The sequence below is a fragment of the Camelus dromedarius genome, chromosome 4 (assembly GCF_036321535.1).
Source record: "Camelus dromedarius isolate mCamDro1 chromosome 4, mCamDro1.pat, whole genome shotgun sequence".
NCBI lineage: Eukaryota > Metazoa > Chordata > Mammalia > Artiodactyla > Camelidae > Camelus > Camelus dromedarius.
In genome coordinates, this window is record NC_087439.1 from 3,155,009 (window position 1) to 3,178,521 (window position 23,513).

Consider the following 23,513-nt stretch of genomic DNA (forward strand, 5'->3'; position numbering starts at 1 on the left):
TTAAAAATTTAAGTTCATATGTTAGAAAAGCTAAAAGTGAGACATTAATGAACTAACAATAATTCAAGGGGGGGAGGAGGGTGAGAGGGTCGATCTAGATCTAAATTCCATTAGAAAAAGAAAGGAATGGATAATGATACGAGAGACAGCAATTCAGAACCAAAAGCTGGTAGGTTGAAAAGACTGAAAAAATTGATAAACCCATGGCAGGCTGATCAAAAAATATAAAGTACAGGTGTTAAAGGTGTTAGCCCAGAAAAGGAGAGAGCTCTGTAGATCCCACAGATCTCCTACATGAGATAAGAGAATATTACGAATTAGGACTAGAAAAGAATGTCCTCAAAATGATGAAGGCTATCTACGAAAACCCACAGCTAACATTATACTCAATGCTTGAAAGGCTGAAAGCTTCCCTCCTAAATTTAGGAACAAGACAAGGACGACCACCTTTGCCACTTGTGTTCACCCTAGTGCTGGGAGACCTAGCTGAAGCAGTAAGGCAGGAAAAAGAAATGTAAGGCATCCAAGTGGAAAGGAAGAAGTAGAACTCTCAGTTCACAGACAAATGATCCTACATGGAGAAAACCCTAAAGACTCCACCAAAAGAAAACCTGTCAGAGCTAGTTAAATAATTTAGCAAAGTTGCCGGATACAAATTCTACACACAAAATGTGCTGAAAATACATAGTGTATATATGCAGTGTATATTCCTACACACTAGCAACAAACATTCCAAAAAGAAAATTTTTTAAATAATTTAATTTAATAAAGCATGAAAAATAGACACTTAGGGATAAATTTAACCAAGAAGGCACAAGACTTATACACTGAAAATAACAAAAAACTGCTGAAAGAAATTAAAGATCTAAGTAAATGGAAAGCCATCCCTTGACAATTTTAGTGATATACAGATTCAATGCAATTCCTGTCAAAATACTGTTTCTACAGAAGTAGAAAAACTCATCCCAAAATTCATATTTGCTTCCAACAGACAACAAACAGTCAAAACAACCGTGAAAAAGAGTAACTCTGGAGGAGTCACATGGTCCCCTACAAAAGCTATCATAATCACAGTGTGTGGTGAGGTGCTGGCGTACAGACAGGCAGGTGACCAACAGGATGGAAAGGAAAGCCCAGGAGAAAAGCTCTTCCATTTATGGTCAGTTGATTTTCAAAAAAGGTGCCAAGACCATTCAATGGTGAAAGGACAATCTTTTCAATAAAGAGTGTTGGGAAAACTGGGTACACATGTAAAAGAATGAAATTATACATTTTTCCTCACATTATACCGTGTACAGAAATTAACTCAAAGTCATTCAAAGACCTAAACTGAAGAGTTAAAACTATAAACCTCTTAGAAAGAAACATAGGGTCTTATCTTCATGACTCTGGATTTAGTAATAGTTTCTTACCAGAAGTAGGTATGACACCAAATGCACAAACAACAAAAGAAACAATACATAAGTTAAACTTCATTAAAATTTAAAACTTTTATGCATCACAGAATCCTAACAAGAAAGCGAAAAGACAACCCACAGAATAGGATAAAATATTTGCAAGTCACATACCTGATAAAAGTTTACTGTCTACAATACATAAAGACATCCTATAACTCAGTATTAACAGTTTTAAAATGGGCAAAGGACTTGGGCAAATGGGCAAATTGACATGTCCTCAAAAAAGAGATACAAATGGCAGAAAGCACAAGAAAAAAGGCTTGATGTCATTGAGGGAGGGAGGAAAAAAGGGAGGGATGGAAGGAAAGAAAGAGCGAAGGAGAGGGAAGGAGAGAGAGAGAGAGGGAAGAGAGAAAGGGAGGAAGGGAGGGAAGAAAGAAAAGAAAAAAGAGAAAAGAAAAGAAACAAATGTTGCTGAAGGTGTGGAGAAACTGGAACCCTCATATATTGCTGAAAGAAATGTTAAATGGTGCAGCCACTATAAAAAACACATTAGCAGTCCTCCCTAAACTTAAAGAACTACCTAATGACCCTGCAATTCCTCTCCTAGTTTTGAAGACAGGGACTCAAACAGGTTTGTACATCAGTGTTGACAGCAGCGTTATTCACAAGAGTGGAAAGGTACAAACCACCCAAATGTCCGTAAAAGATGACTGGATAAACAGAACGTGGTATATACATACAATGAACTATTACTCAACCACAAAAAGAAATGAAGTTCTGACACATGCTACAACATGGATGAACCCTGGAAACACAATGCAAAGGGAAATAAGTCAGACACACAGAAAATCATATTTTGAGTGGTTTCACTTATAAGAGGTACTTAGTGTTGTCAAATTCACAGAGACAGAAAGCAGATGAGAGGTTGCCAGGGGTTGTTAAGAGGGAAGAATGGAGAGTTATTCCTTAATGGATACCTTCCTAATTTGGAGTGGTGAAAAAGGTTTAGAAATAGTGTGGTTAGTGTGCAAATTCCCTTAATTGTACACTTCAAAGTGATTAAACTGGCAAGTTTTATGTTGTATATATTCTGACATAGTGAAGAAATATGTAATAAAAGACATACAAATAAAAAGACTCACCCTCCACCTCTCCAATTCCACATCCCATCCAACAAAACATTTATTAGTTTCTTGAGATCCTTTTACAGTTTTTTATGGAAATACAAGCAAACAAACTCTGTTCCTCTAGTTCCAGTGACCCCCTCGTTGCTTGGAAAAAAAATAGCAATTCACAGATGGGTAGGACCATCTTTCCTGTTTCACTGTGCACATAGTACAGTGCTCACCATGTAAGTGTGAGCTTTAAAGATCAAAATTAAGTACCTTTGTTTCCACAGTAATTATCTCACTAATAAATTTTGAGGAAAGAGAACGTTACCATTCTACCATACCTGGTTCATTTATTCTGCCAAATGTATGCCTGGTGTTGTGTTTCCTGGTTTTGAAACACGTTTCACAAAAATCAAAGTCATCACAGTTTCTGCATTTGAATCGAGATCCATTGATAGGAAACATCTGACAGCCATCACACCTATTTTTAAAATAAGCCATTGAGTTGATAAGAAAAAGATGAGGTCATTTGTTAAACTTGATTCCAAAGAAAGTCATTCCTCCCAAAAGAATCTAGCAATACAAAAATAAAAACTCACGTGACGCCAGGATGGACACTGGGTACCAACTCCATTTCTGATAAGAGCCCAGTCCAGTGAGACTGCTGAGGGAAGTCGACAATAACGTCTTTCCCGTTGGCACTGAAAGCTAGGACACAACAGAAATTGCCTGGAACATCTCTTTCACCAATAAAAACTGAAAATTAAAATTAAAACTATACCTAACCATGTGATATTATATTACAGTTATTTTTGAAATTTATCTTTGTTTTGATTTGTAAAGCTTTTAAGAATCTCATAAGTGAAGAAAAATGCCAAACCAAAATAAAATGTTAAATAAGCCATCTGTTCTTAAGTAACTTAAGAAACTCTAACATCCCTGCCCACTGGGGAAGCCCCACCACTGCGGCCATTTCTAATCTAAGCTATCTGGCAGAAAGATGGCTTTCCACAAGGCTGAAACAAAATAAAGCAAAAATGGCACTGAAAGAATTCAAAGACAAAATAAAACTACGCATATATTTAATTATTTTTCATGCAACTGTTAAAATGGGCATAGTATGCCATGTGACTTGAAATCTCAACAGTATCACATTAAACATAAACTGAGGAGAATTTTGCGTTTCCAGTTCTTAACACCCATCATTTCCACATTTCCATTTCTTAAATTCAGTCCTACATTTTTATACAGATTTAATAAAAAGAGAGAAAAACACCGAGGGAGCTGGCCATTTGGCAGAAGGACTGATGGAACAAGAACCCCAACATGAAACAAGGGCAGCCTGAGACTGTGACAGATCGAGATAAAAACAAAACCACTCTAACACATCTGGTCACATCCAACTGAATCCAAACCACAATCCCCTCCTGGCGGTATGAATGACTGCTTCCCTGCCAATCATGACCTCATCCTGACTCCAATATTTCTGCCTTCTAGGTAATGTTTATTAACACATTCATTCTTAGAATTACCCCAACTCCTTGAACTCTCCCCAAAATACCCAATGCAAACCCATCAGACTTTGCCACACATTCTCCACGGTATTCATTCTTCCAAGTTGCAGGGAGTTAATACACCTGACTCTGTCCAACAGCAGGTGTGCTCCTGGTCGTGAGGGCACTGACAAGCAGAAGGACACTATTTTTATATCGTAAAGTTTGCTTTATACTTGTTTTCTTGCCCTACTTTACTTACATTAGTTGATGAAAAGCCAACACCCAAAGCTTTCCTGCCTAGGTAACATTACCTTTCACAACCCCCACACTTTGATGAGTCACAGACCCCCACTTGTATTTCGGTGTTGTGACTGAGGCTTTGACACGAACTTTATCACCAATCTTGATGTGAGAAGGAGAACTTGGTGGAGGATAGCCTAGAGATTCCAATAAAAAATGAACTACAGTTAGCGTTCATTTCTGGGAATTCTAAATCTAATTAAGAGGCAAATGAAGAATTTTCTTACCTATAAGTTCCACATGAATGTACCTAACCCAGTAAGTGCCTCCTTTCTGCTGCCAATCACACTGCACATTGAGGTCATGTAATCCATCTCTATCCAACTTGATAACTTTGCCCACATCTCCTTCACAAACTTCTTCATATGTTCGACAGCATCTAACCATCATTCCCACCTAAAATTCAAATTAAATTTAAAAAGTCCAGTTCAGTATATAGATGAGAGATCAATTTTAAGTAGCATTATTCTATTCCTAAGAAAAGATTTCCTCTAGCACCCAGTATGATCTCAAAATCATTTCACAATAAATGCAACCAGGGCTCTTTAGAGAATTGCCTGTCTTGATGTCTGGGGCAGGAAATACGTAAGCTGAACCTAGGTCAACATGTGCCATAAAGCAAGGGAGCACTCAAAAACTAATGGTTCTACACAAAAACTACTAGAGCTGATAAATGAATTTGGCAAGGTAGCAGGATGCAAGATTAACATATAGAAACCAGTTGCATTTCTTTATACTAACAATGAAATACCAGAAAAGGAAAGTAAAATTTAAAAATCCCTTTAAAAATCACATCAAAAACAAAACCAAAAAAAACTTAGGAATAAACCTGACCAAGGAGGTGAAAGACTTACACACGGAGAACTACAACACATTGATTTAGGCAATTAAAGATGATTTAAAGATATGGAAAGATGTCCCATGCTCTTGGCTTGGACGAATTAATATTGTTAAAATGGCCATACTACCCAAAGCAATCTACAGATTTAATGTGATCCCTATGAAATTACCCAGGACATTTTTCACAGATCTAGAACAAATAATCCTAAATTTTATATGGAATCACAAAAGACCCAGAATTGCCAAGGCAATACTGAAGAAAAAGAACGAAGTTGCAGGATAACCCTCCCAGACTTCAGACAATACTACAGAGCTACAATCAAAACAGCATGGTATTGGTACAGAAACAGACATGGATCAATGGAACAGAACAGAGAGCCCAGAAATGAATCAACAGACCTACAGTCAATTCATCTTTGACAAAGGAAGCAAGAATACACAATGGAGAAAAGACAGTCTCTTCAGCAAGTGATGTTAGGAAAACTGGACAGCAGCATGTAAATCAATGAAGTTAGACACTCCCTCACACCATAGACAAAAATAAACTCAAAATGGCTTCAAGACTTAAATATAAGACATGACACCATAAAACTCCTAGAAGAGAATATAGGTAAAACATTGTCTGATGTAAACTGTAGCAACGTTTTGCTACATCAGTCTCCCAAAGCAATACAAATAAAAGCAAATATAAACAAATGGAACCTAATCAAACTTACAAGCTTTTGTACATTAATTAAACTATAAAGAAGACAAAAAGACAACCTATGGAATGGGAGAAAATTCCTGCAAATGATGCACCTGACAAGGGCTTAATTTCTAGAATATACAAACAGCTCATATGACTTAATAACAAAAAAACCAAACAACCCAATCCAAAAATGGGCAGAAGACCTAAACACGCATTTCTCCAATGAAGACATACAAATGGCCAATAGGCACGTGAAAAAATGCTCAATATCACTAATTATTAGAGAAATGCAAATCAAAATTACAATAAGGAAATATATACAAGATCTTGTGGTAGCTCACAGTGAAAAAGAATGTGACAATGGGTGTATGTTCATGTATAACTGAAAAATTGTGCTCTACACTGGAAATTGACACAACATTGTAAACTGACTATAACTCAACAACATAAAAAATTTAAAAAAAAAACTACAATAAGGTATCACCTCATACCAGTCAGAATGGCCATTGTTAAAAAGTCCACAAACAATAAATGCTGGAGAGGCTGTGGAGAAAAGGGAACCCTCCTACACTGCTGGTGGGAATGTAGTTTGGTGCAGCTACTGTGGAAAACAGTATGGAGATTCTTCAAAAAACTAAAAATAGACTTACCCTATGATCCAGCAATCCCAATCCTGGGCATATATATGGAGAAAGCTCTAATTTGAAAAGAAACACACACCCTAATGTTCACAGCAGCACTATTTACAATAGCGAGACATGGAAACAATCTACATGTCCATCGACAGATGACTGGATAAAGAAGTTGTAGTATATTTCTATAATGGAATACTACTCAGCCATAAAAAAGAATAAAATAATGCCATTTGCAGCAACATGGATGGATCTGGAGTAGGTCATACTAAGAGAAGTAAGCCAGAAGAGCAAGAAAAAGATCATATACAACTTATATGTGGAATCTTAAAAAAAAAAAAAAAAAGACACTAATGAACTTATTTTCAAAACAGACTCAACAAACATAGAAAACAAACTTATTGGTTACCAGAGGAGCAAGGGGGGGTGGGGTGGGATAAACTGGGAGTCAAGGTTTCCAGATACTAACTAATATACATAAAATAGATAAACAAGGTCCTACTGTATAGCTCAGGGAACTATATTCAATGTATTGTAGTAACCTATTAAGGAAAAGAATATGAAAAGGAATATATGCAAGTACATGGATGACTGAAGCATTGTGCTGTACACCAATGCACAGCACTGTAAACTAACTATACTTCAATTAAAAAAGAAAAAAAAAGATCAGTGGTTTCCTGTAACATGACCAAGAGGAAAAATGGCTAAAATACATCAAATCCATAATGGCCAATAAATTCATAATAATGATAATAGACAAAACAAAGGTTCTAGGTCACCTTTCTAAGTACAAGGGCACCAATCATCATTCTGAAAATTGGTAACGCAAGCAAACAAGCAAACAAAAAACAGCCATCTACTCTGCCTTTCCTATATGAACTGTATTATAGTGACCAGAGTTCATAAGAAAGTTTTCTTTAAAGAATACAACTCCAGCTAATAAATCTGGGAGGGATGACAAAGTTTGTGACAGGTCTAGAAGGCGACAAGAATGACATTAACAGAGAACAGACAGCGATGACCAGTGACGCTGTGTGCTGGTCCCTATGATACATTCCTGCTAAGGGGCAGCCTGAGCCCTACCACCCTGCAGCCCTCACTCCGACCGTACAGAAGATGCCGAGGAGAGGGAGGAAGACCGTGGGCCAACGTAGTTTTAGCACAAATGAATGACATGAAAAGGAAAAAAGGAGGGGGAAATGCGCTAGGTTAAAAAACACATCAGGGACCTATCACTCAAATGTAAGGTATATGATCTTGTTAGTAGCTAAATTCAAAGGAATTACTGTAAAAAGCCATTTTCTGAGAACACTGGGAAAATCTGAGCAAGCATTAGTTACGAGATGATAGTGAGGAATCACTGTTTACTTTGTCAGGAACGTTAGGTACCTGTTTAAGGTAATTATGTTAAAAACAAAATCCTTATCTATATGGGATACATATTGACATATTTACAGGTAAAATGAGATGATTTCTGGGATTTTCTCTGAACTATACCAACCAGAACAAAAGAATTAAAGTAGGAAAAGGAAGGATTTAAGGTTGAAAAAACATAACTAAACTTTTAAAATTAGATGGCAGTGAGAATGATGTTTTACAAAAGACGGGGAAGGTATAGCTCAGTGGTAGAGTGTGTGCTTAACATGCACAAGGTCCTGGGTTCAATCCCAGTGTCTCCATTAAATAAAATAAATAAATAAACCTAATTACCTCCCTCTCCCCTTCCCTCAAAAAAGCAAAAATAGGCTGTAAAGGTGTCCAAAAGGGGATGACCGAGAAGCACAGGTCTCTGTCCCACGTCACTGCGGACAAGCCCCCTTTCGTTCTGTGGCGCTGGCCACCCCCCCTGCTCATCTGCTGCTCCTCTGTCCTCTCCCCAGCCACAGAGGCCTCCCTGCTGGCTGCCATGCCCTCTGCTGCCAGGTCTTGGACTTTCTGAGATGCTCACACACTTGTTGAATGAAAACCTAAGCCAGGCTCCAGCCTGAGGCAATTACTCACCTGAATATTCTCTCTCACATACACTGCATAATCATCGTTACTCAGGAAATCAGCTCGTTTTTTGTAAGTCTGGCTCTCGGTTACGACAGCACCAGTCGACTACAAAAGAGAAACACATTTTTTAAAATGGTGAAACAGCTAAAACTACTTAAAAAGAAGTGTGTGAAACCTCTAATATTAAAAAAGAAAGTGTGAAATATTATGCTATGTTTTCACTGTAAAAGTCTTCATTTTAAAAAGATAATAGCAATTTGACACAACATTGTAAAATGACTACAACTCAATAAAAAAAGGCTAAAAAAAAAGATTAATAGCAACAGCATAGTAAAAAAAGATTAATAGCAACAGCATAGTAAGCAGACATAACCTCAAAAGCTCAAAGTACAAAAAATTTCTGAGGCATTTCCAAATGAATCCTGTGAAACAACTTACTCAAGTCAGAAGTCAATGTGTCATATAAATAATGATTTTTTTCAAGGGGGAGGGTATAGCTCAGAGGTAGAGTGCGTGCTTAGCATGTACAAGGTCCTGGGTTCAATCCCCAGTACCTCTATTTAAAAAAAAAAATTTTTTTAATAACATCTCCTCTCATGGCTACCCATCATTTGATGTTAGAACAAGGGTCTGTTTCAAAGCTAAAAGTAATAAAGGCACAGAAAACCCAGGTACCAATTAGGAGCCTCCCCATGTGCCTGGCAGAACCAGAAGGGCCCCGTGGGGCGGCGCAGAGGAAACCAGAGCTCAGGACAGATGGCACGAGGGAGGCACTGACCACAGCGTAGCCCGTGTCATCCACATCCTCCACCACCTCCTCGTCTGAACACTCTTCAGACCCCGTGTCTGCGTCTGAGAGATCCGTGACCTGCACGTCAGCGTGGTCCAGCAGCCACCCAACCAAGGCCTCCACACCTAGGAGCAAGCACACACGGCGCCCCGCGGTGAGGACCACACGCCCAGCTGCGCACGGGCCTCTGACGGCCGCATTTTCCAGGAGGCCTACGAACAAATGGGTGGGCACGTGAAGTCGAACACCCCCGAGGAAAACGCAGTACCTGGCAAGCCCGCAGCATTCCCAGAGGCGCCCGTGAGTGACTTGAGTGCAAACTCTATGTTCCTTCTAGGGAATCCCATTTCCATGAGCTGGACCACAATGGGCAGAGCAGGACCAGGCGACGGCTTGTGCTTCTTCGCTCTGATGGGGCGGACGTGCGGCACAGGGACAGGCGTGGTGGCCCCACTGGAGCTGCAGTCTTCAAACACGGGGCTCGCTGGGTGCGTGGACTCCACAGCCAAACACTGACACACAGCCAGCGCAGCGGCCTGGGCAAACGAGAGCGGAGCCGGGAGCCATCAGTCAGGGGGAGCAGGGAGTCTAGGAAAACGGAAATTACAGACGACCACTCTGAACTGCAATGCAAAGTATATTTCTTTACCCAGGCCTACTGGGTATTCTTAAATGTATGGATAAAACATGTTAACAAGGATAGAACCAACTTTCCTAATTTAATGCAGAGGAAAAATGTGATGGTTAAAAAGCTTCGGCACACACAGAACCTACCTAGTGAATTAGCCAAATATCGAAGTCCGTTAAGGAAATTTCACAGCCCTGAAATCTGAGCTCGAGTGGCAACAAGCTGAGGAGGGAGTGAATGCAGAGTGAGGGGCTTGAGGAGGCAGGAGAAAGGGACCCCTCCCTTCCCCGTGACCAGGCTGTGCCCACAGTCTCCCGCACTCTTCCATCTGTAGGACAGGCCACAGACAGCACAGAGCCATCCCATGTGCCCCCAAATCAACACCCAACTATTGAGGAGTAACAGAACCTCTCTGGGGGTTAAACATAGTATAAAAAAATAAGGGGACTAAAGAATACTGGGAAGCAAATTGCAATGAGTCGATGAATCCACGCATCACTGGGGCCTGCAGCTGGGGAGTGCCTGCCTCTGGACGCCTCGCCCCCTCCCTGAACCACGTGAAACTCCCTGCTCATCTGCTCCTCTTCTCATGGAGCTGAGACTCGCTGTTTGTTTTAAACTGACCACGTGAGGAAGGAATTAGGAAGAAACAGAAGACACCAGTGAGCCTTCCAGGGCTTAGGCAGTATCAAAATCCTAGGGTTTTGCTGTGAAGTCTGAACAACTCAGAAGTGACAGGCTTCATCCTAAAAGCTTGTAATTCAGAACCAGATTGAGCTAGGAGTTCTGGATCTGGTAGTAAGAAGTGGACTAGACTAAGCCTCTGCTGATAATAATTGTGAATTCCCAACAGAGTATTTTTAAAAAATATTTGAAGGCAAGCCCTGGAGAAAACAGGGACAGTGTGACCCTGACCACAGGGAGGCGCGGGGCAAGCCGTGACAGGGGCGGTGCTCCTAGACCGCAGCCAGGGGCCTGCTGGAGCAAGCAGGGTGCGGGAGGACCACAAAGTGCACACGCAGACTACCCGTGACTCCTTGGCTGACCACAAAGCTGAGCCCAGCACAAAGGAACTGCGGGCAGGCCCAGGGCTAGGGAGACGGCACGAGGTCCCAGTCCAACCACGTTTGAGCGCAGTGGTCATGATGTAGAGGTTTCCACTGAAACCTCAGAAGACACTGTAAATCCCGTAGAATTAGAGACCAGGAACCAGGACTGAGGGCAAAACAAAAATAAAGTGTCACTAGAAAGTCTAGAATCAAGCCTCCAAAGGACTGAGGAAAACTGCCAGGCACTGAACTGTCTGCAAAAATAACATTACACATTCTTCAGAGGACGGTGACAGAACTAGAGTCCACACAGCGTAACATCCAAACCATGCAGGACACAGTAACATTGTTCAGACATGTGGAGACGTAGAAACCAGTAACTGACTATAACCAGGAGGGGAAACCGATTAGTAGCAGACCGATGAGTGGCCCAGGTGTCAGAATTAGCAAGTAAGAAATTTAATGTAACAATCAGAAATATGTTTTCAAATGTACCGGTATCAAGGGTGAAATGTGTTTTAAGTGACAGATAGAAATGGTGAAGAGATGAGAACTGTCAGGAGACCTGAAAAACTGTAACACAAGAAACAAATGGAAACATGAGATCTGAAAGTGTAAAGGATTTCCTGGACAGTTTACAGCAGATCAGACCCAGTGAAGCTGCACACCTGACCTTTAAAATAGTTCCGTACAGTGAGCCAAGAGACTCAAATAGAAACTCACTAGGAATCCCCAGATGACAGCAGCAGCCTCAGAAAAGAACAAGAGGGCAGGACAGGAAAAAACACCTGGCAGGGGCTTGGGCGACTTTACCCTGGCCTCTCACCTCAGGTGTTCAGACCTAAGGAGCAGCTGGCACTCGGTGGGGGTCACAGAAGGCCCTGCACCCTCCTCCCCAGCTGCCCCTGTGCCCAACATTTCCCGCCTTCTCCCTCTGCACCCGTCGCTTCCTCGCTCTGGATCCTGGCTCCATGCAGGGTCTTGGTCTCTGTGGATCTCTACTAGGGTGTTTTCTGCCTGCCAAATTGAGCTCTCAAGGTTTTATTTTTGTCTTTGATACTTTGTCCAGAATTTCTGATGGACTGCCCAGCAAGAAGGATTTAAAAAAAAAAATCTAGTCCTCCATGTGGTGGGCCATGGAAGTCCCCATCATGCTTAGACCTGGTCAGATGTCCTCTCTTCAGCGGGAAGATGCCCAAGTCCACCCCCGAGTACACAGTGCACCATGTGCTTGGAAACAGGGTGTAGACTGAGAGCCTGGCTTCAACAGAGCAGCTCGGGAAAGGCTCTGGTGTGAGTGAGACAAACCAGCAAGAGCCATCTTCCTAGGCTTCACGGGGCTCTTTCAACGACACTGTTTCCTGGGAAAAGATTCCTCCGAGAACACGTGAGCAATGAACGCATGCTGAATCCAGCTGATTTTTTCAAATAATTCACAGAAATTCAAAATCAGATTAAACTTTAACTCATTCTTTAACCAGTATTGTAACGTTCTATGACAAACATGCTTAAAACCTACCTAGTCATAAGAATTATTTTGACATATCATTTAAAATTCAGACTATATCCTTAAGGAAATCTACCTACACATCTACCAAAAAAAAAAATGCTGACAATCTAGTGTGCTGGATAAAAACTGCCAAGGCTACTACTGACTGTACCTCAAGCTCCTGTTTGTCAAATATGGCCTTCACCGGAGACGGCTGGGTGGCTGAGGCCAGTAACTGCTGTAAGAGGATCATTGGGGGCTGCGGGCCTTCAGGAGACATGTCACCAAGGTCAGGGGACGCAGCTGCTCCATCATCTGAATTTAAAAACAAAATACGAATGACACTCCATTTTCAACCACAAACACCTCTTTACTATTTTATCTTTTTTTTTTTAAATTGAAGTATAGTCAGTTACAATTTGTCAATTTCTGGTGTACAGCACAACGTCCCAGTCATGTGTATCAATACATACATTCGTTTTCACATTCTTCATTAAAGGTTATTACGAGATATTGAATATAGCTCCCTGTGTTATACAGAAGAAATCTGTTTTTTTTTTTAAACACTGCATTGAGAATGTTAAACCAGATATGATTTCTACTTCACCAACCAAAATCTTCAAGGCTTCTTCCACTCCCTGCTTTCTGGCCTCTGTCCTTCTTTAGTTCTTCTGTCTGTCTCTTTAGAGCCAACCAAAGCGATCTCCCAGACTTCTGCCCTTGGTCCAATTCTGGTCCCTTCTCTGCCTTGGTGAGCACTCACTGCTTCTGAACACTCCCAAGTGTGCACCATGGCCCCAGGGACTGTTCTCTTTCCCCTTGTTCACACCATAAACTGACATCAATTCCGAATGTGTCATGTGCTCAGAGTGATGTCTACTGTCTTCATCTGAGCAGCTCTGGGTGAGGTGTCTGGCACTTCTCCTTTGCCCTGGGCCCAAATGATACAATTTCAACTAACCCTCTAGACCAGGGGTTGTAAATCTTTTTGAAGCACGAGAGAGTAAACAGTGTAGGCTTACTGACCACAGGGTCTGTCACAGCCACTTCAACTCGGGCACTGAAGTGTGAAAGTGGCCAGAGCTGACATGTAAACAGGAAGGGATGGCTGTGTTTCTATAAAGCTTGATAAAACAGGTGGCTGTGGTCGTCTGTCAAGCCCTGTGCTGGACAGCTCCATCTGGAGCTCTCGCTCTGCCCTGAGTATAGGATGGTAACCCTGACTCAACGCTGCCACAGCTACTCACCAGGGTGACCACAGAACAGCCAACCCAATCCCTGGGCATGACTTAACTGACCTCTCCAGCTTTAGCCCTATGACCACTGATAAACCCTGAGATCCTTGCCAAGCTCAGTACCTAAATACTCACTGATCATGCCTGTGCTCCTGCCGTCTCCTCCCCCAGGACAGGGACTCCTCATCACCCTACAACCAGGGCCTGCCTCACCCCTCAAAGGCGCCCAGCCCTCCGCCGCCAGCATCCCTGGGACATGTGTGGAACTGTGTTCAGACATCTCACAGCACACGAGTGTGTACCTTGGATAGAGCTACCTGCCTTCATTTTCTCTCCCAACCCTGACTCCAAAGAGTAAAAAAAAAACCATAAACGAGGACTGTCTGGTTGCCCGTAATATTTAGCACAATGTCTTTCAACAGTAGATAGTCCAAAATTTTTTCATAGCTTTGGGTTTTTTCCTATTCAAAATGATATGAGCTCATTTTAGAACACTAAAGCCACACAGAAAAGTACTAAGAAAATAAAGTCAGCTGAAATTCTACTGTCACTCTCTATGGAAAATCTACAAACAGATATACATACACAGCAATGTGTTTTTTAAAATCATTTTCATATTTCGATGGTAAGGGGCATACACAGGTACCATCACTGTGAATAGCACCTCGGTGTACTACTGTTCCGGTACACCACCTAATGATGGGCATTGAGGCGTCTCCAGTTTTCAGCATAAACACAAGACCGACCAAAAAAGCCACAATGAGCATCTATAAACACATTTCTTTGTGCCTTTCCATGTGATCAATTCCCACAAGACGACTTGCTGATCAGTGGATGTACAGATATAGATACGTGTGCACATGCATTTTAAAGTCTAGCATGTCCTCAGATGCCCAGCAGACGGCTGTACCAACTTAACCCCCCCAGCAAAGTGTCAGAGGAGCCCCACTTCACGTGCACCGAGAGCCTTATTAAAAATGCGGATCCTGACTTCTTAGGTCTGGGATGCGGCCCGAGGGCCCACACCTCTAACAAGCTCCTATGTGCCACCGTCACTGCTGGTCCTGGGGCCGCACTTTGACCATCGAGGCAGCAGAGCACTGTTTCCCTCCCTCCCCTCGGGCTTTGTCTTTCTCACTCGTGGTCTGTGTTTCATCAGTTACTGGCCTGGTGGCACATCTTCCTTGTGCACGTAGAAGCCATCTGTAGTCCCCCTTTTATGGGCAACCCGTACGTGTTCCTTGCCTGCCTTTCTTACAGGTCTATAAGGGCTCCTAGAAAGTCACCTGCGTGAGCAGCTGCCGCGTCCTGAACAGCTGGCTGAGACAGGATCTGCCTGAGCTGGTCCTGGTGGGAAAGCAGCGCGCGGCCCGCCTTCAGGATGTACAGCTTCAGCTGCTGGCACCTTAGCAGGTCCAGGTCTACTTGTCCTGGGGGAGAAAAGGCCTCAGCAGGAAGGGCGCGGGCTGCTTGGGTTCTCACCCTTAGTAGCGGTCCAGCCTTGGGGAGGGCGCTGCCCTGAGGGACCCATCTGACCTTGCCAAAGCCTGGCAGTGACGAAGGGCTTGGCTTCCCCCGGGCTGTGGGTGAGCATCCTCCTCCACCCTGAGGTCTCCCCTTTCCCTGCTCCCCATGTGCTGCTTCGGGTCGGGGTGAGGATGCAATGGTTTAGCACAATTAGGGCCATGTTAGCTACTGCTAGTATAATCAAATGTTTCCCAAGTTGCTGAAATTTCAACCAGATCCCTACGTCATAAATAAAATACTTTCACCTTTTCTTGCCAAGACTCCTACAACACAATTTTGTCAGATACTCACAACATACAGTTCTCTAACTCATAAAGATCATGGCACTCTGTAGGATTGTTAGAGCAGGCACACAGCTAGACATGAGCAGAGAAAGGGGGACACAGGCCAAATGGCAGGAACTGAGCAGAAATGAGGGGCATGGGGCCAAATGCAGGAAACCCTACATCATGTAAGCACCAGGAGTCCCTGGGTAGAAAAGAAAGGCAGGAACCTCTGGGCTGATAAGTGATCACACATTTTGGGGTGACAAGTGCCCTGGAGGCTGACAAAGAAAGGTGGGAAAAGGCAGGAATCCCCAGTGTCCCAATATAACCTTTTACTCATTATACGCTCACTTCAACAAAATTAGCCTTGCAGATTAGAAGTACCCATCATGCATCGAGGCCATGACATTTTCGATCCAGACTAAATAAGGACAAAAACCCTCCTCCCCCTCTGGAAGGTGAAGCTGGGATGAAAACCAGGATATACTTCCTAATGAATATTCTGCCCGTTTCTAATGAATATTCACTTCCTAATGAATATTCTGCCCATTCATTTTTACACTCTATGTAACCAACTTGCCAAAGAAACTCAGCACAGCCGCTCACCTGAGCCTGCCCGCTCTTCCCCTGAGAGTGCCCTATCTATGCCTGAATAAATCCTCACTGTACTTTCTTTAACCTCCGTGTCTCACCTGAATTCTCTCTGGGATGGTTCAAGAACCTGAACACCAGTTACATCTACTGGCAACAGGATTTTATCTAATCAAATGACTGCAGTGATGTCCACAGGCCAACGGAGGAACAGACTAGGGAAGCCGCCACAAAGATGCAGCCAGACCACTAGGAGAGCCAGACTAGCCACAGCAGCAGCATTCCAAAGCAGGACATGTTGGAGGCCACAGAAGGCAGCATGGGGACATGGGGACGTGGGGACATGGGGACATGAGGATGGGAGGGCATGGGAGGAGCCAGAGGTGCCTCTGGGGCACTGAGCTCAAACACCCAGCAGACAGGTTTATTCAACGTGACAGGAAATGCTGGCTAAGGGACAAGGCTAGTTGAACTGTGGACATGCTGTGGTTTACATGTACCTGGCCCTTCAGCCAGAGATGTGAACTAGAGATCCATTGTAAAATGCTGCAGCAGGAATTACAGGATTGGGGAGAAATGGGTGAGAAAACTCAAGAAGAGTGGGCAGAATGAGCCAGAAGTTACGGACGCAACCACAAGGATTTCTAACGTGCAAACAACAGTCAGGGAGAAGAATTCTGAAAGGACACGTGAGGGGCAACGTCAGGGAACTGGAGAGCAGCGCCCCAGACCAAAGGCGGGGCCGGAGCAGGGCCGGCCTCGGCCTCGGACAGGCAGCCATGGTCCACAGACACAAAGCGAGGCAGGTCCAGAAGCACAGGCCCTGCCGGGTCTGGCTGTGATGAGACCTGGAGCAAAGCTCCCGAAGGGCAACTAGGCTGGGGGGCCTCGGCTGGGGGGTCAATGTGCAGGGAGAGAACACAGACTTTTCTTCAAAAAGCGTGTTCAGAATAAACGCTGGCACTGGGAGGTGGGGAGGCCTGGGGGTTCTCTGGGTGCCACCCCCACCACGGCATCATTCTTGGTGTCACACACACTCATCACCACGCCCGCTGTCACTCAACCAGTGGTCAGTCCATCTGAACCCAAAGACTTCGGCAGTGACAGACCTGCTCTGACAAAACAAGACGTTGTTCAAATAATACTAGTTAAGATGCAGCCCTTTCATCAAGAAGCGCGTGGCGTGTACTGACCTGCAAAACCCTGCTTAGGTGATTTCTTTATTTTGTGCTTTTCCAATTTGCTGCCAGCGAGGTTCACCAGCTGAGCCCAGACGGAGAGCATGGGCTCCGTGAAGGGCAAGTTGGTGACGCTGAACGCCATGGCGGGGAGCTGAAGAGGGAGCACAGAAACCTTCAACGTGTGTCCAGTGAGAAGAGCAAATGAATGTTCTGAAAGCTACCTTAACTACGAGTCTTAATTCTGAAATACCACACATATCTGTTAAGTCTTTTTACATCTGAAAATAATTTTAAAAGATGACACTGGAGGCAAGATAAAGACTTACACGTATAGTAAATAGAAACTAAGTGAATTTTTTCTTTACCAACATGTCAGCAATCATGACATCACACATTTCTACACATTTCAAATTTTCTACAACATGCCTATATTCCTATAATAATCAAAAACGGTATTTTATTGAAAGATATAGTCAGATCACACTTGGGTTATGTCAAAGTAATATAAATCACTTTCTCTATGTATCCCTAATTCACAGGTTCAAGATGAAATTAGCTGCCACATAAATCATGTCACTCAATACAATTATTATGGATTTTGTACATGAAGAAAGATCATTTTTCAAGGGAATCATTTTTAGGCCTTTTTTTTTAAAGTTGAGCTGTTCGATAAAAATAAATTTCATAAATTCAGTTTAAAAATAATTAAAACTAACTTATATTTTCCCAGTACCTTCTAAGTTGCTAATGCCCTTTCATGTCTTTTGGGCTAAAATAAGACACATGAGCTAATCTATGTAATCCTGTGAGATAGGTCATATTCACCACAGGACTTCAGGATGCAAAGGAAGAAAGGCAGATGGGCTTCCTGAATTTGGATGGCGTCCTAGAAGGCAGACATAAACGGCCAGAATCAAGTTCTTCCCACTTCACCCAGGAACTGAACACAAGTTCACCTACTGGCTTCAGCTGATTCAGGGGGCACACACGACAGGCGCGCATATCACAGAGCTGCACGGTGATCTTGCCCTTCGGGGTGATGCGAGTCACAGTGCCTTCTCCAAACTCCTCGTGCATGACTTGTCCTCCCAGGCGCAACCGACCATCAATGCCTCCGATCACAGCCAGGACCGCCATGAGGCCCCCTACCTCTGGGTTCTCGGAGTCAGGAAAGTAGTCCTCCAACAGGGCCTAGCGCAGACAGACAGCAAACTTGGGGAGCGGAGTCCAGGGTGCCACCCATTTCTTACACTTACAATTAAGCTGAATTCATTTCTAGGTTAATTTCTTCAGTCTTTTTTTCCAGGAACAAAGTATTTAAAACTAGATCTTTGAATAAAATGCACAGCGTTTAAGGGGGGAGGGTACAGCTCAAGTAGTAGAGCACATGCTTAGCGTGCACAAGGTCCTGGGTTCAATCCCCAGTACTTCCACTGGAAAACTAACTAACTAACTAACTAACTAACTAACTAAATAAATAAATCTAATTACCTCCCCACTGCAAAAAATTAAAATGCAGAACCTTTAAAAAGGGAATTTCAAAGGGAAATCAACATCCTACAGAAAAACCCAAGCAGAGGTGCAAAGGCACGCGACACCCACCCCTTCGGCTGGCTTCCCAGTGCAGCGGTGGGACACGGCGTGGAGCTGCGAGTTGATGTACTTGTTGACTAGGCCAGTCCACTGGCCCAGGGAGTGCAGCGTGCGCAGCAGCGCCACCACCTCCTCCGCCAGCGTGCTGCTATGCGTGGCCGTCAGCGAGGCCTGCGGCCGGGCCCTCCGCCTCCGCAGGGTGGACTCTGTGGGGAAAGACACAAAGGAGGAGCCGCGTGGCGCCCAGCTCGCTGACCCCCGGATGTGGGGGAGGGGGAGGGCCGCCCACCTCTGAGGAACGGGACGTCCGAAGAGCAGGTAGTGAGCAAGCTGCCCAGGAAACCAAACAGCTTCTCCACCAGGCACTCCATGTCCCTTGCTCTCTCCGTCCTGTCCCACGACGGGAGGACCGCTTGCAGTAACCGGACAGCTAAGATCTGATTGAGGCGAGTGTTAAAGAAAATCATAACCTCAGAGATTGAGAGAGAAAAGATCTATTTTTCTCTGTATTTTTGTTGTTGTTGTCCCTGTAATGCAATTAATCATTCTAATATTCTTTATTTTACAGCCAGATAATTATATCCAATTTGATGAATAACATGGATTATCAGAGGTTAAAAACAAAAAAAAAAATGTAGGTTAAAAATACCTACATTACACAGGCAGTTACCCATTTAGTTAAAACTAATTCCTTTTAGTTTCATTCTTAAGACAATTATCCTACAACTCCTGTGAAGCAGATCAGAGCAGATGGCAGAACTTACTTCACAGAAACGCAAGTCAACTAAAGTTTAACTCTATATCAATATAACATCATCAAGGCACACAGCCTCTGGCCTCTGGAGAAGCTGGTCTGTGTAGTTCTCTGCACTCCTAGCTGAACGCAAGCACCAATTACTATGGGGGACTTGCCACCACCTCTTACGGCGACCCGGGGCCCGCACACGCACACGGAGCAGGGGTGAGCACGGTTACCTGCCGCTGCAGCGAGGCGGCAGTGAAAGGCGCGTGTCCCTCCACGACCTTGGTGAGCAGCGTGATCCAGGGCGGGGAGCTGAGGGCGGCGCACATGTGCGGGGTGAGCGCGATGCTGCGCACGAAGCCCAGGGTGCACCAGCTCCGGTGCTGCTCCCGGCACACCAGCCTGCTGGGGGAGCCTGCCGGAGCCAGACAGAGCCGCTTGGCACCCACTTTCTATAAAGAAGCACTCGGTACAACCTTTACTTTTAATTGACCTCCATCACGTTACCAAGGAGAAACTACTTCACAGATACATTACAATTTCACTGACTCAGTGGGAGAGGAACAGGAGACTTTCGAGTTAGCTCAAGGGACTTTTCTTGTCTTCTCTTTTTGGTGAGAGGAAGTAATTATGTTGATTTATTTACATATATATTTTTTAATGGAGGTACTGGGGATTGAACCCAGAACTTTGTGCATGCTAGGCACCCACTCTACCACTGAGCTATACCCTCCCCACTCAAGGGACACTTTACATGTTAAAAATCTAAAGCATGTGTAGCAACTCAAACTCCTTAAGGAATTTCATCCACTCACCCTCCCTGGGCAGTAGGAAAACAACTCACAATTCCAACAGCAGCTCTCTGTGAGGGAACAGCCTTTTTTTTTTTAAAATCTCACATATTTTAAACACCCACCATGAGCTCATTTATATTTAATCTATGTCCTAAATTCCCAGCCCAAGTTTAAGAAGTCTGCAATAGCAGAATGAGAGTAAGAGGTTTTCATGAGGTTTATCCAATTTGACTCTGACCTGACCATGACCCTGTCTGCTCCTCCTGGGTCCCCACTCGGGTACCTTCGGCTTCTGCTCTCTCCTGGCTGGCAGCAGCCCTGCAGCGGGGCGGCATCCCATGACCTGCTCAGACCCCTGGACCAGCCCCTCTTCCCCAGCTCCCAGGGAACAGCCCTTCTGCTCTCCCGACTTCCAGGGACACTGCCCTTCAGACCCATGCTCACTCTAACCCTCATGTGCTGGGGACACTCACACCCCAGCACAATCACACATATACCTGCTCATTCACATTCACTTGTTCACTTCACACACCCACACGCAGTCTCACTCTCACAGACAAACTCACACTCACGTGCACAAACTCACACATGCCCTCAAGCCTGCACACATACATACACACACACTCGCTGCCCTCACTTCAACCTCTCCACGCTTATCACCCTCATATCCACATACTCAAACACTTTAGTGGGTTGAACTGTATCCCCCCAAAAGTCATGTTCACCCAGAACCTCAGCTGTGACCTTTTTTGGAAATGAACTCTTCACATGTATAACGAAGGTAAGGATTGAGATGACATTATACTGCATTAGGATGAACCCTAAATCCAATGAAAGCCCTTAGAAGAGGCAGAAAAGGACAGAGGAGGAATCCAAGCGAAGATGAGGCAGAGACTGGAATGCTGTGGTCACAAGCCAGGGAAGCCTGGGAGGACACGGACACACGCACCCACTCACACATGACAGCCTCACAGCCTGGTTCTGACTCAGTGGCCCACAGTACTCCCCGCATACATGTCTTGTCTGTCGTTCCACTCTCCACCAACATGCGCAGCAGTCCGCACAGAGTCTTGGTGGCTTCACTCTGCATGACTTCAGCATGGACTCCAGCAGACAGACAGAGAGTTTGCAGTAAATTAACAGTGCTGGTGAGCATCATTGCAGTGGGGTGAATATTCCTTTCAATTTGTTCAGCTTCTGAAAAGAACAATCAGAATTAGAAACTATACTCCCAAATAAATGGGAGTGTCTCCACGTGTAACTTACGGGATTTAGTATCACATTCTTCTGTTCTTACTTTGGACAGGGAAGCAGCTCTTTACATTTAAAGATGGAATTCAAGGCCCACTAAATAAACACCCTAATCAGCTCCATCCCTACCTTCTTCAAAGGAAACAAGCCTTTTAAATTATGTTAAGTGTTTTTTTTTTAAAAGCAACTCAGCATACAGCTCAAAGAACTAAAATGATTACAAAGACTCACCTCTCAGAAAAACAACTTATCAAATGTTGAAAGCTGGTTGCTAACGAGCTGGCTGTGCACTGGACGAAGATAAAGTGGCTGCCTCCGTGGACGGGGAGCTAGGGGCGCACATGTGCAGGCCACCTTCCAGCCCTGCTCAGGCCCTGACTTCCTGAGTGAAGCTCCCTGGCAGAGCTGGGAGGAGGCGCACTTGACCAGGACACTGTCAGATGCAATGATAACATAACCAGCACTGACCACCCAGGCGGGGCCACGTGGCGTCGCACACACTACTCCTAACCCGCCCCAGGCAGACGTCATCCGTGTACATCTGATGCGTGGAGTAACACGCACACGGGGCGGGCACGGAGCACTGCCTCTGACACCTTCCACACCACTCTTTCTCTGATGAGCTCAGCCTCTTGGGTTTCCTCTCCTAATGATAAAAGTGATTCCGGAAACCTGCCTGTGCTGTGCATACAGCTGACACTGGAGCCCCAAGAAAAACTGTTGGCCTCCTGGACGGTCTCACCAAGATCTCAACATCCCAAGGTCTGAAAAAGTCATGAAGCCCTCCTCCCACAACCTGCATCTCCTTAACCTTCTGAGGTCACTCTGAATTCCCACCTCCGCTTTCCCTAAGGCAGCAAAGTACAGACTAACTACTCCACACTACGTGCCTGAGAGCAGGACATCGGGGGGAAGGTGACAGAAGGAAGCAACAGTGCTCTGGCATGGCAAGGTAACACCCACTCCTCCAGGCACCGGCTCACTACTTCAGACACCAGCTCAGGGCCCCGAGAAAGCCCACCAGTGGCGAGGACCCAGCCAGCCCTGCCCTCTCTTTCCCACCGCACTGTCTCCAAGGAAAACAGGAGTCAAGTCCAGCAGAATCACCTGGGGCCTGTTTAAACCTGACCTTCCGGGGAAGCCTGGCCTACACAGCTGCTCTCACTCCCAGATGAAAGGATGGCCAGCCAACATGTGCCCACAGCTTGCCAGGCCAGCCCCCCGGCACCCACCGGAGTCGTCCTCTGTGTCCGAGTCCTCTGCGGAGGGCTGCGTGGAGGCCGGCAGCTCCGCCAGCTTCAGGTCATACTTCCCCTCCTTCCCCATCCTGTACGAGTTGGTGCTGCCCGTGTCCCACTGGACCCTGATCCACCCGTCCTCTCCAAGTTCACCGATCACACGGCCGAGGCCAGGAGGAGGTCCGTCCTGGGGAAGCCGAAACAGAGACTGGTTAAGAGGGTGCGGGCCGGTCTGTCACATGAACACGAGCTGTAAGGGTGGCTGCAGCACCAGGCACAGGCTGCACGTCTACAGAGGGCTCCAGACCCGCTACAACATGCACGGCTCTTGCCGTCACCGTGCAGCTCACACAATCACTGCACAGCGAACACCGTCACCGCACAGTGAACGCCGTCACCACGCGGCTCACACCATCACCACACAGCTCACACCATCACCACACAGTGAACACCGGGGCTAACCTGCCCGTGCTCCTTTACCGAAGAGGTAGCTGGGGAGGGTGTCACCTCAGTCGGCATCCTCTCTAAGCCAATGCAGAGATGAGACTTTCCAGCCTGGTCCTGCCACCCTGCTCCTTGGCCCCTCGATCCCTCCTGGGGCTTCACGAGGTCAGAACCTCAAACAAGCACCAGAACTGCCTCATTCCTGCTCATTCTTCAGGTTTTCTCTGACCCT

General features: G+C 45.0%; 1 protein-coding gene across 4 annotated transcripts in view; it reads right to left on the minus strand.

Moving 5' to 3' along the window:
• HERC2 (HECT and RLD domain containing E3 ubiquitin protein ligase 2) overlaps nt 1-23,513 on the minus strand; it is a 176,474-nt gene that overhangs the window by 58,674 nt on the left and 94,287 nt on the right. For 3 of the 4 annotated variants that reach the window (XM_064484642.1, XM_064484644.1, XM_031451156.2), the window contains exons 37-52: nt 22,832-23,024; nt 21,363-21,545; nt 19,788-19,969; nt 19,102-19,249; nt 18,822-19,018; nt 18,180-18,410; nt 17,232-17,370; nt 14,941-15,084; nt 12,592-12,734; nt 9,522-9,789; nt 9,242-9,378; nt 8,470-8,568; nt 4,536-4,704; nt 4,320-4,445; nt 3,112-3,220; nt 2,854-2,993 (exon numbers count right to left, since the gene is read on the minus strand). In XM_064484642.1, coding sequence (XP_064340712.1) covers nt 2,854-2,993; nt 3,112-3,220; nt 4,320-4,445; nt 4,536-4,704; nt 8,470-8,568; nt 9,242-9,378; nt 9,522-9,789; nt 12,592-12,734; nt 14,941-15,084; nt 17,232-17,370; nt 18,180-18,410; nt 18,822-19,018; nt 19,102-19,249; nt 19,788-19,969; nt 21,363-21,545; nt 22,832-23,024 — 2,608 coding nt within the window. The remainder of the gene's footprint in view (nt 1-2,853; nt 2,994-3,111; nt 3,221-4,319; nt 4,446-4,535; nt 4,705-8,469; nt 8,569-9,241; nt 9,379-9,521; nt 9,790-12,591; nt 12,735-14,940; nt 15,085-17,231; nt 17,371-18,179; nt 18,411-18,821; nt 19,019-19,101; nt 19,250-19,787; nt 19,970-21,362; nt 21,546-22,831; nt 23,025-23,513) is intronic. The other variant, XM_064484643.1, reaches the window with a different exon arrangement.